This window comes from Eurypyga helias, unplaced genomic scaffold (assembly GCF_000690775.1).
Source record: "Eurypyga helias isolate BGI_N326 unplaced genomic scaffold, ASM69077v1 scaffold22733, whole genome shotgun sequence".
Classification (NCBI taxonomy): domain Eukaryota; kingdom Metazoa; phylum Chordata; class Aves; order Eurypygiformes; family Eurypygidae; genus Eurypyga; species Eurypyga helias.
The window spans coordinates 21,914-38,796 of record NW_010240936.1 but is presented as its reverse complement, the minus strand read 5'-3'; the positions used below and the strand labels follow the sequence as shown (position 1 = coordinate 38,796).

The window sequence follows — 16,883 nt, the reverse complement described above, 5'->3', positions numbered from 1 at the left end:
TCCCTTCCAATCCAAACCATTTTGTTGTTCTATGTCTGCTCATTCTAGTTAGTCCCTTAAATTTGGTCTGTGGATTACATTTTTGATCTGGAGAAAGATTTTTTGGGGAAAAATGTTCAAGAGTTCCTATTCTGAATTTGCTGCAGCAGCCTGGTGCATCCTTGGGTTTGTTAGTGGGGAATGACCACTTAGAAGAGGGAAAGGACCTTACTCTTACTTGGTTCATCCAGAAGCAGCTTGAGATGAAGTTTGGACAGACCCAGTGTCAGGTCCCTTCCCATCCCCAAGCCCCAGCTGGGCTGGTCATGGCCAGCCTGGGAGACCCCAAACCAGGGCTGATCCAAACCTCCTCAGGGATACCCATGGCTAGGCAAATGCTGTCCTGCCTGGGGATGGGGCCAGGCATCACATATCTGCGGGGTTTGGCAGCACTTAAGAGCAAGGCACAAATTCTTAATAAAGTGATGCAGCACAGAGAAAAACACACAAACATGACATGGATTCATCTGCTGGCGATGTCTTCAGCTGCTTGAAGGGTTTGTCTGCTGTTTAGGGCTTCTTATGACCCTCATATCTGATATAGCTCTTCTAGGATTCACCAGCACCTCCAAGTGAATCAGGTCCCTAGGCAGGAGGGAGGCTGCAGCACCATGTTGGAGCTGGGTTGGATCACCTCTGAAGCCAAAGACCTGGTCTCCAACTGTCTCATTGGAGAGAAGAGATCTGGTGTCAGTAATACTCAGATATTCAGCCAGCTCTTCCTGACTTTCAGCTTTCACAGACCCTTCCTAACTCCGTGTGCTGGCCTTGGGGTCTGATTGTGTCTTCCTTGTGCATTGCAGACCAGCATCTCCATCGAGATCAGGTACCAGGCTGTGGATGGGACGGTGGGCACATGGAACGACAAGGAGTTCCTGGAGAATCCCAGCATCCACTCAGAGGGAGATGGCAGGTACCCCTTAGAGACAGACAGCCTCCTCTCCGGCCACCGGCAAGGCTCAGACATCTCTCCAGGCAAATCCAACCAGCAGTCCATGGAGAGGAGCTTCAGAAGGTAACGTGATGCTCAGCACTTGGAGATGTGTGATGGCGGTGGGGATGGGGAGGGCTTGGCTTGTTGTGAAAAGGCAGCATTGCCCCAGTGGTCCTCTAAGGTGCTTCACATTTCTGGGATGTCCAGAGACCCTTTATCAGAGCTCAGGGTGAGGATGGGCTGTACGTGTCCACCCACAAGTGCCAGCGGATCCCTGGTGCTCCACCACGGCTGCCTGGCACGGAGCTGAACCTTCCAGCAAGCACTGAGGTTTTTCAGCACATGGCAGATGCGGAAGAGCAAATGTAATTACAGATTCAGAGAGGATTAAGGGTCTGGCTGTTGGTCAGACCTCATATTGGAGGTGATTAGAGCCAGGTGTGGGCTGCAGAGCCATGTGTGGGCTGTTGCATCTCGCAGTACCCCCAGGACTGAGCTGCCTTTGGGATAGGTGTGCCAAGTGCATCTGCAGCCAGGGCGGGGGGAACAGGACATGTTGGCCACAAAACCACACCGATGTGGATGCTTCTGGGGTGGATGATGAGAGTGACAGTGCCTCTGACCTGTGTCTGTGGGCTGAGGGGCACCACGTCCCATGGCAAGACAGTTGGCACAGCAGAGACTGGAGGAGAAACCAGGGATGCTGTGGCAGAGAGGAGGGAATGAGCCCTTGCACCTCCCTTGCAGCATTAACCCTTAAACAGGGTCTCAAAGACATTTTCAAATGTTGGGTCCTCTGTACCTCGCTGGGCTTAAATGAAAACTGAAGGCATTGCCTGGGGTGGGGAGCCCTGTTTGGATGTTCTGAGGGACCCCTCACCCTGTGATGGCAAGTGGGGACCCCTCCAGTTCTTCTAAGGGGTGCTGTTACCAGCTTTCTATTAATCTAAGAGTCCTTAGCATCACCTTTGTGTCTTTCTAAGATCATGGGACCTGACACTGATAAAACAGGCCTGGGGACTGTATCCTTCTGTCTCTGGACACAGAGTTGCTGTGACCAGTTGCAAACCCAGCCTGCTGACTGGGATGGGTGGCTCAGGACTGGGGACGCTGCATCCATTGGGATGAAGTGCAAGTTGGGACTGGTTCTGCCATGAGCTGTGGCTTATGGATGCTCAAGGCTCATCCCCTTTACCACCTCATATACAGCCATGAAGCCAAGGCATGGGTGGACACTGAGGCCCTGGTGATGGTGGGCCAGATTCAGCCCACCCCATCACGGGTGCTTTGAACCCTATGCCCAAATCCTCGCCCAGCTCATCAGACAAGAGTTTTTCAAGTGTGAATCCACTTGTATATAAATATATTGGGTTCATGGGCTGCTAAGGCAGATTTTCAGGCAGCTTTATATGGTTTATGTAGTTGTGTTGCCCACGGTAGTAACTTTGTCAGTCTCCAATCTGGTAGCTCTTGAACCCATTGATCTCTTTCTGTTGGAAAAGTGGAGACATCAAAGTGCTGAACTTGCTAAAAGTCTCATGGAAAGAGAAAACTGACACAGGGGAGAATGGGACAGACAAAGAGTGCAGGCAGAGCAGGCAGAGCCGGATCCTCTGGTCACCCACCACTCTCCTGGAGTGAGCACAGCCCTTGTCCAAGGGCTACAGCCCCAAAAGTGGGCAACTCTTGTGCTTCCAAATCCCCATGGGAGCCCAGCCTGGAGGTGCAAATCCATACATACCCTTAGGAATTGGCTGGGTTTTTAATAGTCTTTACATGGCAGGTGCTGCCGTGGCCGTACGTTACACACACACACACCCCGCTGGGTTTAAGTAATTGTGTGCTTCGGTAGCATTTGCTTTCTGCCAGGGTTTAGCACTTTATCGTGGCTATATAAGGGCGAAATTTCTTTTTCCCCATGGTGCAAGATTGAGGGAAGATATCTCCAGTCGCTCACATCACTTCTAGGCAGTTAATTAACTGTGTGAATTGGGCTGAAACCTGTGAATTTTCAAGCAAATTGAAAAGTGCAGATTCGTTTCCCAGCTCAGTGGACCATGATGTTGCTGAACAGGGAAGATGCTGAAGGATTTAAAGAGAGGGTGGATGGCACATCCTGGCTTGCAGAGTGGTTTTCAGTCTGTCTGACAGGCCCGTATGTTGGGAAATCAGCGTCCTGCCTGAGCCATGTGGGTTTTGGAGACGTAGCAGCGTGATCTGAGCGTGGCTTTACTCTCACTGGAGATTTAATTAGCATTGCGTGGCTGATGCACTGCCTGCAGCAGGCAGTCAGATGAATTGAGGCTCTGGACCAGGTTTCCAGAGACTGTGAATTAGGTCAGAGGGTAAGGAAAGACACATTTAGCCAGACAAGATCCCACCCGGGGCCAATTTTTAAGAGGATGTGGATGGTTTGCTGACCACCTGGGTGCACAGAGCAGCGTCGTGGCAGAAGGCAGCTGAGTTGTGCTGGCTGCATGCAGACACTGCTGAGCAGAAGGACTTCTTGCGGTTGGTTATATGTGGTTGGTGAAAAAACCTTCCTGTTGGAGAGCTGAAATGAACGCAATGGTTTGTGACCCAGCAGCGGGGCTGTGTGGAGGGTAAATATTGCTATGACGTCTGCGCATCGAATTCCAGAACCGTTTGGGTGGGAAGGGACCTTAAAGCCCACCCAGTGCCACCCCCTGCGATGGGCAGGGAACCCTTCCACTAGACCAGGTTGCTCCAAGCCTCATCCAGCCTGGCCTTGGACCCTTCCAGGGATGGGGAATCCACAGCTTCTCTGGGCAACCTGTCCCAGGGCCTCCCCACCCTCTCCATGAAGAATTTTTTCCTGATGTCCCATCTCAATCTCCCTCTTTCTGTTTAAACCCGTCACCCCCTTGTCTTGTCACTCCCTGCCCTTGGAAAAAGTCCCCCCCACCCTCTTTGTAGCCCCCCCAGGCACTGGAAGGGGCTATAAGGTCTCCCCGGAGCCTTCCCTTCTCCAGGCTGACCCCCCCAACCCTCCCAGCCTGTCCCCAGGGCAGAGGGGCTCCAGCCCCCGGAGCATCTCCGGGGCCTCCTCTGGACTCGCTCCAACAGCTCCGTGTCCTTCTGTTGTTGGGGGCCCCAGAGCTGGAGGCAGAACTGCAGGGGGGTCTCCCCAGAGCAGAGCAGAGGGGGAGAATCCCCTCCCTCACCCCCCTGGCCACGCTGCTCTGGATCCAGCCCAGGATACAGTTGTTACTCTGGCACCGATCCTTGCGCTGCGTTTCTCCTGCAGGTCTGAGCCTCTTCGCAGGTGGGAGAGTCATCGTAGTGTGGTGAAATTCCCCCAATATTTGGCTTTAGTTTCTCCTTCAGATCCATGATTCTTTAAAAATTAAATAAATCCCTTTGCACACAGGGCTTATCTTGAGTGGGGCTGCGTGCTGCAAGTGGCCCATCAGCCCCAGAGAACCATCTCAGCTCCTTTCCTGCTGCTTCACAGCTCTCTCAGGAGCCGGCTGTGCGAGCTAGCACACAACTCTTTTAAAGGAGGAGAGGGAGGAGCGTCCCTTAGCAAATGCACCAAAAAAGCAAGGCATGCTAGTCCCACTGTCCCAAATGAGTTTGCATGCGGACAATGGCATGAAAACTGGATTGTTTCCTTGCTGGTTTTGTCCCATGGAGCTTCCCCACATCCTCTGCTTTGGAGTCTTGGCCCACAGCAGGTCTTTTTGAGCATGGGGAGCTGTGTCTTGCTGCCCTGCGCTCCCCTCTGCCAACCCCATTAATGGTCATTAATGTGAAAGAGCTGATGTTTTCCGTGTCACCACCCTCGCAGGATGGAAGAGGACAAGATGTATTACCACAGTGAAGATGAACTTTTGGGAGAGGGGGACAGCCTTAGCCAGGGATCCCTCAACACGAGGTAGGGAGCCAGTCAGCACCTACTCGTGCTGGTGGCAGTGGAGTTTGCCGTGCTGTGTTGCTCCTGCCTTGTCCCGATGGATGTCCCACAAGCATTGCCCTTGGATTTACATTTCTTGGCTGCAGGAGAGCTGGTGGGAAGAAGCAATGGAGCAGTTGGAAAAGCATCCTTGGGAAGGATGCTGAGGAGGGGGGCTGGGATCCAGGATGGAGAAAGGGCCTGGGGGTGAGGCTGTGCCTTCGAGGCCCCCTTTCTTCTCCAGGTCCCACCAAACACCAGGCTCAGCTGTTCCCAGAACCAGGGATCAGCCACATCCAGTGCATGGGGAAGAGCTTTTTGTGACGTGCATGAAGATCTGATTTCTGTTTGCAGTGGCTTCTCTTTCAGCGTGGTGCTGTGAGTTGTTCCCCACCGTGTGCCAGGAAGAGTGTGGGGAGGTGCTGCCAAAAATAGAGAAGTTCAGGTAAAACCCAAGGATCAACCCAATGCCTCTGAGAGCAGCTCAGCCAAAGGAAGCAGCATTTTTGGGGGGGTGTCTCCTCAACTTGTGTGGGTCCAGTGATGGCAGAAAGCACATGAGGGTGGTTCTTCCTACACGTGGCTCTTCTGGGGAGCTCATTTCTCATAGCAGCTCGCCATGAGGCCAGTGGACAAATGCCTCCAATTGCACTAGCATGAAGATATTGACTCTCCGTTTTGGGAATTCATGGCCACATCTGTATGGGTAAACACCTCTGTCAAGTCTCATTAATTGGACAGTCCCAGGCCAAGCATCTGAAGTGTCCATAGCATTAATAAATTTTGAGGACGTTCCCTAAGAAGGCTTCAGCTACCTAGCACTGACCCAGATGGTCCCCAGGCAGGGTCGGGAGGTACAACAGCCACAGGCCAGTCCCAAGGGGCAGATTAGGGAATGCCCATCCAAACCCTTTCTTTGGATGGCAAGCATTAACGTGGGTGCAGTATGTGCCGGGCAGTTTGGTTTCAAAGGTGGGGAGTGTCCCCTTGAACTTTGAATTACATAGCGTGGAGGTACGTGGCTGTAGCACATGCCCAGTGAGCAGAACATTCCTGCATGTGTCCCACAATGGGATGTCTGGGTGCCTGGAGATGGAGGGACAGCCCAAGTGCTCTGGCAAGGCTGCTGGATGCCTGGGAGTCCCCCCGGAAGCTGAAGTGCAACTTGGGCCAAGCCTAGATGTGGGAGCCATCACTCTGCAGAACGGGGTATTGCTGTGCCCCATCAGCTTCCCCGGGTACCATTACTTGGTGAGGGGACTGAGATGGGCAGCTTTGCTGAGCCACACCAACCTTTGGACCTGGCCAAACCAGGGAAGCCAAGTTCAAAGCCAAGTCTAGCTCCCACTTTGCCTTTGAGGGTTGGGTTTGGGATGAGCCGCTCATCCTTTTGGCACAGGACAATCAAAAACCAAATTTATGCAAGGCAGCAGTGAGATATGTAGGTATAAAGAGAGAGAAACTCAGGTGTGACTGGGCGGGAGTTCAGCTCCCATCCCTGGAGATGCTGAAGTACAAGCTGGATGCACAACTGAGGAAGGGTTTGTGGCAAGCTGATCCCCCTTGGGGAAGAAGTTGGACTTGAAATCATCTTGGCAACCCATTTGCCTGTAATGCCGTGTGTCTTCACAGTCTGTCTCCATCCTCTGTGTCCCCATGGAGGGGGCTTTGCATCTGAATGAAGGCAGTGGAAAGATCTCCCTGGATTTCCACAGGCTTTCTGTCAGTGTCATCTCCATCCAAAAGCTGTTTACCTCCTCCCCTGGCTCATTAGGGACATTATTTTGTTATTCATCCGATTCCCTTTCCTGAGGGGATGCAGAAGGGGAGGGGGAAACAAACAGACCTTGAAATGGGAAAAGCAGCAGCAACAACAAGGAGTATATAAATAGTGCTGGGCTTGCCAAGCACTTCTCAGCCGTTCGCTTGCAGCCCAGTAGAGGTGCCAGCAACGCTGGCGAGACGCGTGCTGGAAACCTGTGCCGGCAGCGGGGATTATCTCAGAGCTATTTGCAGCCAGGCTCAGTCCCTGTGCTGTCTGGAGAAGATGCACACCTTGCAGGAAAATACAATATTTGCTCTTGTAGCTCCTCCATGCCCAGAGCAACGGCTTCAGCTCATAGATGATGTTTGCACAAGGGGAATTCTCTTGGGTTTTTGGACAAAATCTTGGATGAGGGAATGAGACAAAGGAGGCACAAGTTCGTGTGGGGTAAATCAGTGGTGCAAATGGAAGTGGAGGTGAGGGTTGGGCTCTGAGACAGTAAAAGGCAGAAAAATCCTCTAACTGCAGTCACAATTTGCTGTTTCAGTCAAAGAGGTGCCCAAATTCCTCGTCCCTGCTAGGCAGGGGTTGAGGAATGGCCCTCTGAGCGTGGCTGGATGCTGCGCAACAGAGAGGTCAAGCGAGATGCCTCTGCTGCCAGCATCCCTCATCGCTCCCAACACCTTGGCTGCCAACACCTCTGTTTGCTGCCCCGGTCAGGGCACACATCCACCTGGCAAAAAAAAAAAAAAAGTCAAGCAGTAAATAAATTACCACTCTGGGCTTTTATCTGTTAGGGTTTTTTCCAAACTGGATCACTTCCAGTTCACAGTGGGATCATAGACTGACTCCCCAGCTGGCTCCAAACCTTTGCTGTTGACCCATAGTCTGAAACTTGCTGAACTTCTGCCTGGACTCAGACTTTGGGGTTTTGCATGGAAGCTCAGACCTGTCTGCAGGCAGATGTGGATGCCAGGCCAGGTTACTGGCCAGGGCAACCTCCCTCTGGTATCTTAGAGTTGGGGAGGTTCTTATATCCAGGGGCTTCCTGAGGATGTAACCAGCACTCTAGGGAAGGCTGATGCGGATGTTTGGGATGTCACCGTGCTGAGTTGTGATGTAGCAGTGAGTGAGTGATGCCAGATTTTCCTTCTTGCCCGGTCTCTGCTTTATTCCCCTTAGCAAAGCAAGACCTGCAAGCCCTGCACAGTGCGTGCTGCACAGGGATCACCCTGCCCTCAACAGCAGGAACAAATCCTAATGCATGGCCATTGGCTCCCTGTGAAGTCCCAGCAAGATTCCTGGCAAGGAACCACAGATGCAAAGCTCTTTTTTTGCTGTTTTTCTTCTACAACAAGGAAAAGTACCCAAAGGCCTGGAGCACCTCCCCGGCTCCCCACTACTGATTCAGGCACAGACAAATAGCACACCGAGAAATAAGGCTGTAGTCAATAGACCTGCAGGAAGCAGTTTGTTGAGGCTGCTGCCTCACTGGAAATATTAATCTTAAAAGACAGCTCTCAGCCATGCTTCCTTAGGGCTCAACCCTCACCTGCTGACAAATCCCTTGGAAGCCTGGGCTCATCCTCTGGTTGCACGCTTGGTGCTTTCATGCAGTGACAGCATCATTTTTGGCATATAGAATGGTTTAGCTTGGAAAGGACCTTAAAGCCCCCCCAGTGCCACCCCCTGCCATGGGCAAGGGCACCTTGCACTAGACCAGGTTGCTCCCAGCCTCATCCAGCCTGGCCTTGGACACTTCCAGGGATGGGGCATCCACAGCTTCTCTGGGCAACCTGTCCCAGTGCCTCCCCACCCTCTCTGGGAAAAATTCCTTCCTGATGTTCCATCTCAATCTCCCTCTTTCCATTTAAATCCATTACCCCTTGTCCTATCCCGCCCTGCCCTTGGGAAAAGTCCCCCCAGCTTTCTTGTAGCCCCCCCAGGCACTGGAAGGGGCTCTAAGGTCTCCCCGGAGCCTTCCCTTCTCCAGGTTGAACAAGCCAAATTTAACCTTTCCAAGCCTGTGAACCAGTTGTTATCAACATAGTCCACCTTCATCTTTGGTTTTTTCCCCTCCTCCTGGAACAGTTTTCCATTTTTGCCCTCCAAATATGTGATGTCTCTTCCAAGCCACCTTCTCAGGCTCCCTCAATGTTCAGTGAAGAGCAGTTGCAAAGATGGGAATTAATTCAGTTCTCCATGTCTGGGGACAGACTTTTTTGGCAGAGACTGTAGCAATAGGACAAGGGGTGATGGTTTTAAGCTGAAAGAGGAACATTTAGATCAGGTGTAAGAGTCTTCACAGGCTGTTCATCTCCCCTCAGACCCTAGTGTGAGGCAGGTGGAGGATCCATCCACTCTCCCTCTGCTTCTTCAGTGAATGTGGGGGATCCTAGATGAGACGTTTACTATCCCCCCCATAACTTTAAATGGCTCGAGGTTTGTGAGAGAGTTCCCATCTCAGAAGTGCCTGCAGACAGTCCAGGCTGGGAAATTAAGGCATTTCAAAAACTGCTTTTATTATTCCATTAAACAGGACATTAAGCCTGCATATTTATTAAAGACAGACCATTATTCCCTTATTTCTGTTATCCTGAATGTTAGATCTGTTACTAAAATTAGCAAGACCCAAGTAGCTGAGTCCTGCAGGGTGCTAATCGACATCTTTGTGACACTTCTTCATATGGGCTCCAGGGAGACCTCCTGCGCTCCTGACACTCCATGGACCTTGGAGTGGCTGAGGAATGGATGGGTCCCTGGGGGTCATTGGTGTCTGGGGCATCCTCCCCAGGCACAGCATAGCCAGATCCATTTTTTTTTTCTGGTAGCTCTAGTTATTTTGACAGCTCCAGTTATTTTGGCAGCCAGGAGCAAGGACTTTGGCAGCAAGGAGGATTTGCACTCGAGCAGAGGAGGTCGGTTGATAGGGTCATTGTTCTCTGCAGCTTCTTGAGGAGGGGGCACGGAGCGGGGGGCTCTATTCTATTCTATTCTATTCTATTCTATTCTATTCTATTCTATTCTATTCTATTCTATTCTATTCTATTCTATTCTATTCTATTCTATTCTATTCTATTCTATTCTATTCTATTCTATTTGTGGGTGTTGGTCTCTTCTCCCAAGGTACAAGCGATGGGACAAGAGGAAACGGCCTCAGGTTGTGCCAGGGGAGGTTTAGGTTGGATATTGGGGAAATCCCTACCCGGAAAGGGCTGTCAGGGTTGGAAGGGGCTGCCCAGGGAAGGAGGAGTCACAACCCCGGGAGGGGTTTCAGAGCCGTGTGGTGCTCAGGGACATGGGTTAGTGGTGGGCTGGGGAGTGTGAAGTTTAGGGGGACAGGCTGCGGTCTCTGGTTGGATCATGGATTAGTGAGGATGCGAAGAAAAAGTTAGAGAGGTGATTGCAGCAGCTGAGCTGTCTGAACGAGGCAGGCTTTCAGGGATAACGGAGTAGGATATGTCCAAACAAGCTTGCAGTAAGAAGAGGAAGATGCAGGAAAGATTGGTACACCCTGTCCCATCCCTGGGATGGGGACGGCTTAGCCCCCACCACACTCTGCCCTGAGCTCAGTCCCCAGAGGAATTGCAGCAGCTCTGAAGGTGTTAATGGCATTTTACTATTGACTGTGATTTCACTGAACTCCCCTGGAGCCGGGGGGATTTTGCAGGGAGGACACAATGCCCTGAGAAACGTCTGCACAAAGCTGATCCTGGCTCAGGCTGTAGCAAACCTGTGCTGGAGTTTACCAAAAATCAAACAGGGGAGGGAAATAAAAACACCAAAGAGAAAGATGTTTCATATTCAAGGTTTTGAAAAGAATCAAAGGGCTCTTTGATGTGAACCATCCTTTTGAATCAAGGAAAAGGTCTTATTTAAATTGGTTTTATCCATATGAACAAAAATTGCCTGGCTCTTCTGGAAGGTCTTTCTGTTTCCATCGGTTACAGGTACAAGATCAAGACAAAACTGCACAAAAAAAAAAAAAGAAAAAGAGAAATATTTGGCATTGCCAGATCTGCATTTCAAAAATGTGTGTGGGGTGGGAGGACTCCTCTCTGGGTGTAGCTGGGGAGGGCTCCTCTCCTGGCCATCCCCATCCTCTTCCCCCTGTCCCCTTCCCTGTGGCTGTGCCAAGAGCATTGCAGGCCTGAGCATGCCCCAGGGTCACCCTCCTCTGGCCCAAGGAACCCCCTGGGCTCTCCGTCTCGCACAGAAGAGGGACAGTTTGCATCAGGGCAGCTGGGTCTGGGCTCAGGAACAGGCGGAGAGGAGCAGGGAAAGAAAAAGGGGATTAATGAGGCATGGCCCTTTCTGTCCCATCAGCCTAAGGGATCATGGACCAAGCCAGTCTACAACCCTGGAGACACAGATCCACAGAATGGTTTGGGTTGGGAGGGACCTTAAAGCCCACCCAGTCCCACCCCCTGCCATGGGCAGGGACACCTTCCGCCAGACCAGGTTGCTCCACGCCTCATCCAGCCTGGCCTTGGACACTCCCAGGGATGGGGCATCCACAGTTTCTCTGGGCAGCCTGTCCCAGTGTCTCCCCACCCTCTCCGGGAAGAATTTCCTCCTTATACCTGATCTAAATGTCCCTCTTTCAGCTTAAAACCATCACCCCTTATCCTGTTGCTACAGTCTCTGCCAAAAAAGTCTGTCCCCAGACATGGAGAACTGAATTAATTCCCATCTTGGCAAATGACCTTTCCTAGGATCTCGGTCACCTTCCTTCCTGGCTCTGCCTTTCTTTCACCCTGCACCCTGTTTTGAGACTCAGAGCTCTCCTTTTTCTCCTGGTCAGGCTGCTGGGACTTGGATATAGACATCCCCAGGATGGTTCATCCCAGAGATCATGCAGCTTTGGCAGGTCTGCTAGCAGAGGTGCAGCCTGCTCCACCTCTAGCACAGTCCGGAGCAGCCCTGCCACCTTGCATGGAGCAGAGCAATTCCACAGCCTCCAGACCTCCATCAAGGCTTTTGGGGATTGTGCTCCAGGGTCCCACCTCATGCTACCAGTACCACAGGAACCAAATCCCTCTGTATCACCAAAGGGTATTCATGCTCTTCCAGCTCCTCCAGAGCCACAGGGATGTCTCTGCACCATGTTCCCACCATGCAGGTGGCCAGGCTTTGGTACTACCAGCAGATCAAAGCCCTCCTAGAGCTCAAACCCAGCACTAAGTCTCTGCTGACCAGTTCTGGCTGCTCATCTTTTCCCACATGGGCCGCCTCTGTTTTCATGTGGATCTGAGGTGGCCAGGCAAGCTGGAAGCGAGCTAGAGACAAGGAGAAGCCAGCTGGAGACAAGAAGAAGGCAGCTGGTACAAGTAAGGAGGAGGAAAAACATTAGCACCCCAGCTGAAAAAGCCCGCAGCGATACAGTCTCATCCATCAAAGTGTGCTGAAGTGACATGGTTTGGGGAGAAATAGCCTTAACTGAAGACCACCGCGCTATGCTCTGGCTCCTACCCCTAAAGAGCAATCTGGTCCCTGCAAAGGCAGCAGCAGCAGTGGCCAAAAAACACAGGCTGCATGATGGGAACACAGGGACTTGGGACAAAAAGACCTTTTTTCCCTTATATTTTTGATTTCCTATACCTATTAGGGCATCCTCCTTGGCCAGTGCTGGATCCTGGATGATCCTTTGCTCTGGCACAAGGGATCCTCATCTTCTCTCCCTCCTTTTCAGGGTGTCTCTGTGTGTTTTACCTTCATGTGTCTCCAGTCCCACATCTCTGCTTGATGCTAAACATGGGATTTTTGACATTAATGTAAACAGGACCCCTGTGCTTTGCTTGAAGGAACTGTTGGAGAGGAATCCCACAGCTTTCCAAGCACGGATGGCAATGAGCTAGAGCTCTGCCCCACTTCCCAGCACCTGCAATGTCTGCTCTGCGTGGGGGAGGCAGCTCCAGCAGATTTGGGAGCAGAAACGCCTTGGACTGGTGCTGCTAAAACCATCAGAGCTTTGCACTCAGGCCCCTTGGACTGGTGCTGTATCCCCTTGAGGGTGCTGTGCAGGTGTTTGCAGGATGGGTCCTGAGATTGCAAGCTGTGTTAGTTGTTTTTATTATGTTTGCCTCATGTTTCTGCTGGGGAGGGAGCTGGTGTGTTTTGGGATAGCTGAACCCTGTTGTGCAGTCAGCCAGGATGGAGTGAGGGTAGGACTCACCAAGGGAAAAGCAGCTGGTAACTCATCCCACCTCCTTCCAGGCAGCCTGGCACAGGGTACAGCACCAACCCAACACGACTTCTTCCAGCCTAAACAGCTTTTTTCTTACAGCAACTTCACCCCAGTCAAAAGGGAGAGGGTAGGAAGGAGGTTGGGGTGGAGGGGACAAGTTCACTTCCACCTTAGCCAGCCAAATACCCAGAGAAAACCAGTTTGGGTCAAGGATGGACCCTTCAGGTACAGCTGGGAGTGAGGTGGGTGGCAGAGGGAGGATCAGCCCAGTGCAGGGTGGTGTGTGCTCATGCATGGAGTGGTTTGCTGTGTTGGTGTGTGCTCAAGTTCTTCCTGTACATCCTGCACATCATCTTGGTTTTTTAAAATACTGACACAATGGAACAGCCCTCTACCTTCATATCACAGTGTTTTTTTCCCCTCTTTCTCTGTAAACGCCCTAGCCTTGGAGACGATGCAGAAGAGCAGCACACTAGGTAAATACCCACACCAGCCCTACTCAGAGGGTGACCCTCAAATCCTGCCTCTGCCATGTTGAGATGTGTTCAAAGTCTTGCTCTCCAGAGAACACTTGCTTAAATCCGGGGTTAAATGTCAAAACTTCGTGGCCCAGATCTGCCAAGTCTAGATTTGTGCATTTCATTGGGGCTAGGAGCCCACTCACCTTATGCAGCATCCATATGGTATAGCAAGCCAGGGCACAGTGGGTAGAACCTTCCCCATTGTTAGAATCACAGAATCACAGAGCGGTTGGGGTTCAAAGAGACCTTAAAGCCCACCCAGTGTCACCCCCTGCCATGGGCAGGGACACTTTCCACTAGACCAGGTTGCTCCAAGCCTCATCCAGCCTGGCCTTGGACACTCCCAGGGATGGGACATCCACTGCTCCTCTGGGCAACCAGAGAATGAGCCTTGGTCCGTTTATTTACCAATATAGACTTATCCTTAGATTCCCACTGTGGCCTGTAAGGGGAGATGGGACCTTCAAGAAGTGGTTCAGGTAGAGAGGGAACCCCGCTGGACTGCCAAAATTTGGGAGGGATAGGGCTGTACATGTCACAGCTCCTGACCACCTTGAAACTGAGACGCTAGAAAGCATCACCCGATAGCTGTTGACCTTGAAATATTCATGGGCAGGACAGAGCTCTGGAGCCGAAAGCAATCTGGTCGTGGTGAATTATTGATCGTGCCTTTTGTTGTGCATGCCCAGTGGATCCAAGACATGTCTGACTCAGTTCAACTCCCCACCTGACACTAATCAGCCCAGTGGGTCACTTGCTCCAAAGCTGGGGTCATTGCCAAGCACTGGAGTTGAACTTGGTGATGAAAATCATAGAATCACAGACTGGTTTGGGTGGGAAGGGACCTTAAAGCCCTCCCAGTGCCACCCCCTGCCATGGGCAGGGACACCTTCCACTAGACCAGGTTGCTCCAAGCCTCATCCAGCCTGGCCTTGAACACTTCCAGGGATGGGGCATCCACAGCTTCTCTGGGCAGACATACCCATGATGGGAGGCTGGGAGAGGCAAGACTCCCTTCTTCTGTCAGGTCTGGGCACTTTCCTGGTCAACCTGGGCTGGTCAAAACACATTTGCTTGGCACTTGCTGCTCCTGGTGGCTTTCTAGACCTGCTGAGAAGTAGAAATTAGGTAGCGCAGTGAGGTGCATCCCAGCACTAACCTGCATGGCCCTTAGGAAACTCAGCAAGGCTCTTTCTATGATCCAAATCTTCCTTGGTTGCCCCTATATTCAAAGGAAAGAGGAATCTCCCAAGGATCTGACTCAGCCTTTGGATGTGCGTGTCTTCATCCTTGGAGGTTGTGAAGACCAGCGTAGACAGGTTCATAACCTCTGTGTCCAATTAGATAAGGAGGGTCCAAAATTGCAATGTGGCGTTTGGGGGGCATCTTAGGGATGTCAAGCACCGGACCATTGCCTCCATCAGCATAACCAGGGTCCTTTTCATCTTGAGCAAAGAACAGTGAAATGATCTCCCAAAGATTATCAGCCTTTGTCAGGTTTCCCCCATCCGTTTTGCAGCCAAAGTACCATTATATTCCTAGGAAAATAAATGCATCCTAAGGACTATGAAAAGTAGGAAAAGGGCTAGGAGAAGAAGTTCAAAACAGTGGACTGGATGCTGCTGTCCCAAGGAGGAGTCTTCAGCAGCTTGAGACATTTCCTGGGAGCTGTTAGAACTTGTGACCTAGACTGACCCCAAACTGTTCCAGTGTAGGAGATCTTCCAGATCTAGCAGGAGCAATGGGTGATGCTGGCTGCCAGGGTGGTGACGGACCTTGTGCCCTGTGCTAGAAGTGGATGCTTCTTCCCTGGAAGTGTCCAAGGCCAGGCTGGATGAGGCTTGGAGCAACCTGGTCTAGTGGAAGGTGTCCCTGCCCATGGCAGGGGGTGGGACTGGGTGGGCTTTATGATCCCTTCCAACCCAACCCATTCTAGGATTCCATGATCCTCTCATGGGCTGGGTTTCTCCTGGGGACAGTGTGAGTGGAGCACCCAGGGCTGGGTGCTCACAGCTGAAGTTACTACCCACCAGCTGCCTTGGAGCACCCTGTGGCAGGGAACTGTGGCTTGGACACACCTCCCCTCCTTGGAAGGGATGCCCCCGCACTCACCAGGACCATGTATCTCAGGCTGCGTCGAGGAGCCTGACACTGGTATATATATATATAATTTTTTTCTCTCTCTCTCTTTGTTGCCTCAATCAGGATTAAGTTTAACGATGGATACAAGTCAGTAGCAAGGTACCAAAATGACTGGTGGGATCTTGTCTTCTGGGTGGAGAGGGGAAGGGAGGTTGCACTCATCCTAGCCTATCCCAGTCACCCCACATCCCATGAATATGTACCGGCCCAGAAATAAATACACCCAGGATTTGGGATAGAGGCCAATCTGGTTTAAGCTCCAAATCTTCTTTAATTCAAATTAATTCCCAAATCTAAAGCGAGGAGAGCTGGGTATGTGGTCTAGACCCAGGTGAAGCCGATAGTTCATGCACCAGCATCACAGCACTGTGTCTCTGCAAGTGTACGTGTGACTGCTTGAAGTTAGAGCTGAGACCTGCAAGGGAGGAAGAACTGTACAGGAGCACATGAGCCCTGTGCTCCAGGAGTTTTCTCACCCAGCCATACCTGCAAACCTCCTCCATGTCACGTTGGAAAGGAGGGGCAGGTCCTGTGGTCCTCTCCAGCCAAATCCCACAAAATACAATGATGATCACCCCATCTGTTGGGGTAGGGGACTCCCAGAGGCACCATGAATAAGAACACATCTGTATAAACAAATTTATCCAGCATGGGTGAGGTCAGGACAATGATCCCAAACCCTCCCTGTAAGCTTGTCTTCATTGCTGCTGCTCAGAATCTGGGGGGAGGTGGAGGATGCAGAAGGAACCTGCGGAAGCGTGCTGTCCTGCCATTGGCAAGCAGGACCTGAGTGGTTGCAAGAAGCTGTGGGGCAATGCCCCCTTGCTGCCTTGTCACACTGTGCCGGCTGAGGCCAGAGTGGGACCGTGCCCTCTGGTTTGCACTGCATGAACCTTCCCAGCATCAGCCCAGATGGATCCTCCTCGGGGCTGGTGTGACCCATCAGCCCCTTTCCCCTGCCTTGGCCAACTCACGTGGGCCGTGGCGGGGTATATCTGTTAGGGTGTGTTTGTTTCTTCCTCATGTTCATCCTGCTGGCTGTGTCTCTTCCAAACAGTGAAGACCCTGAAGACCCCAGGTACTGGGCATGGTATCCCTGCTTTCCTCAGGCCCTTTGGGCATGCTGTGTGCATGCATGTGACATGCATGCTGGCGTACCAATCCCTGCATGGCATTTGGACCCAGGGAAAGGCCCTGCTTCCTGCCCTCTCCTTCATGGGGAGTAGAGCTTTCTTGTGTTCACCCCATTCACTCCTCCCCAGAGAACAGGGCTTGTGTTCGGTCTGTTCTCCCCTATGCCCAGCAAGGACATATTTTCTTCTACTTAGAGGCCTTCCAAAGGAGCTTTGAGGATAATATTTGTCTGTTTCTCTAGCCAT

General features: G+C 51.8%; 1 protein-coding gene across 1 annotated transcript in view; it reads left to right on the top strand.

Moving 5' to 3' along the window:
• Window positions 1-836: 836 nt before the first annotated feature.
• Window positions 837-16,883, top strand: part of LOC104507354 (otoferlin-like) — a gene marked incomplete at both ends in the record, with an annotated part of 37,207 nt that continues 21,160 nt past the window's right edge. The window contains one exon of the mRNA XM_010148603.1: window positions 837-1,054. Within this exon, the coding sequence (XP_010146905.1) occupies window positions 837-1,054 (218 nt within the window). The remainder of the gene's footprint in view (window positions 1,055-16,883) is intronic.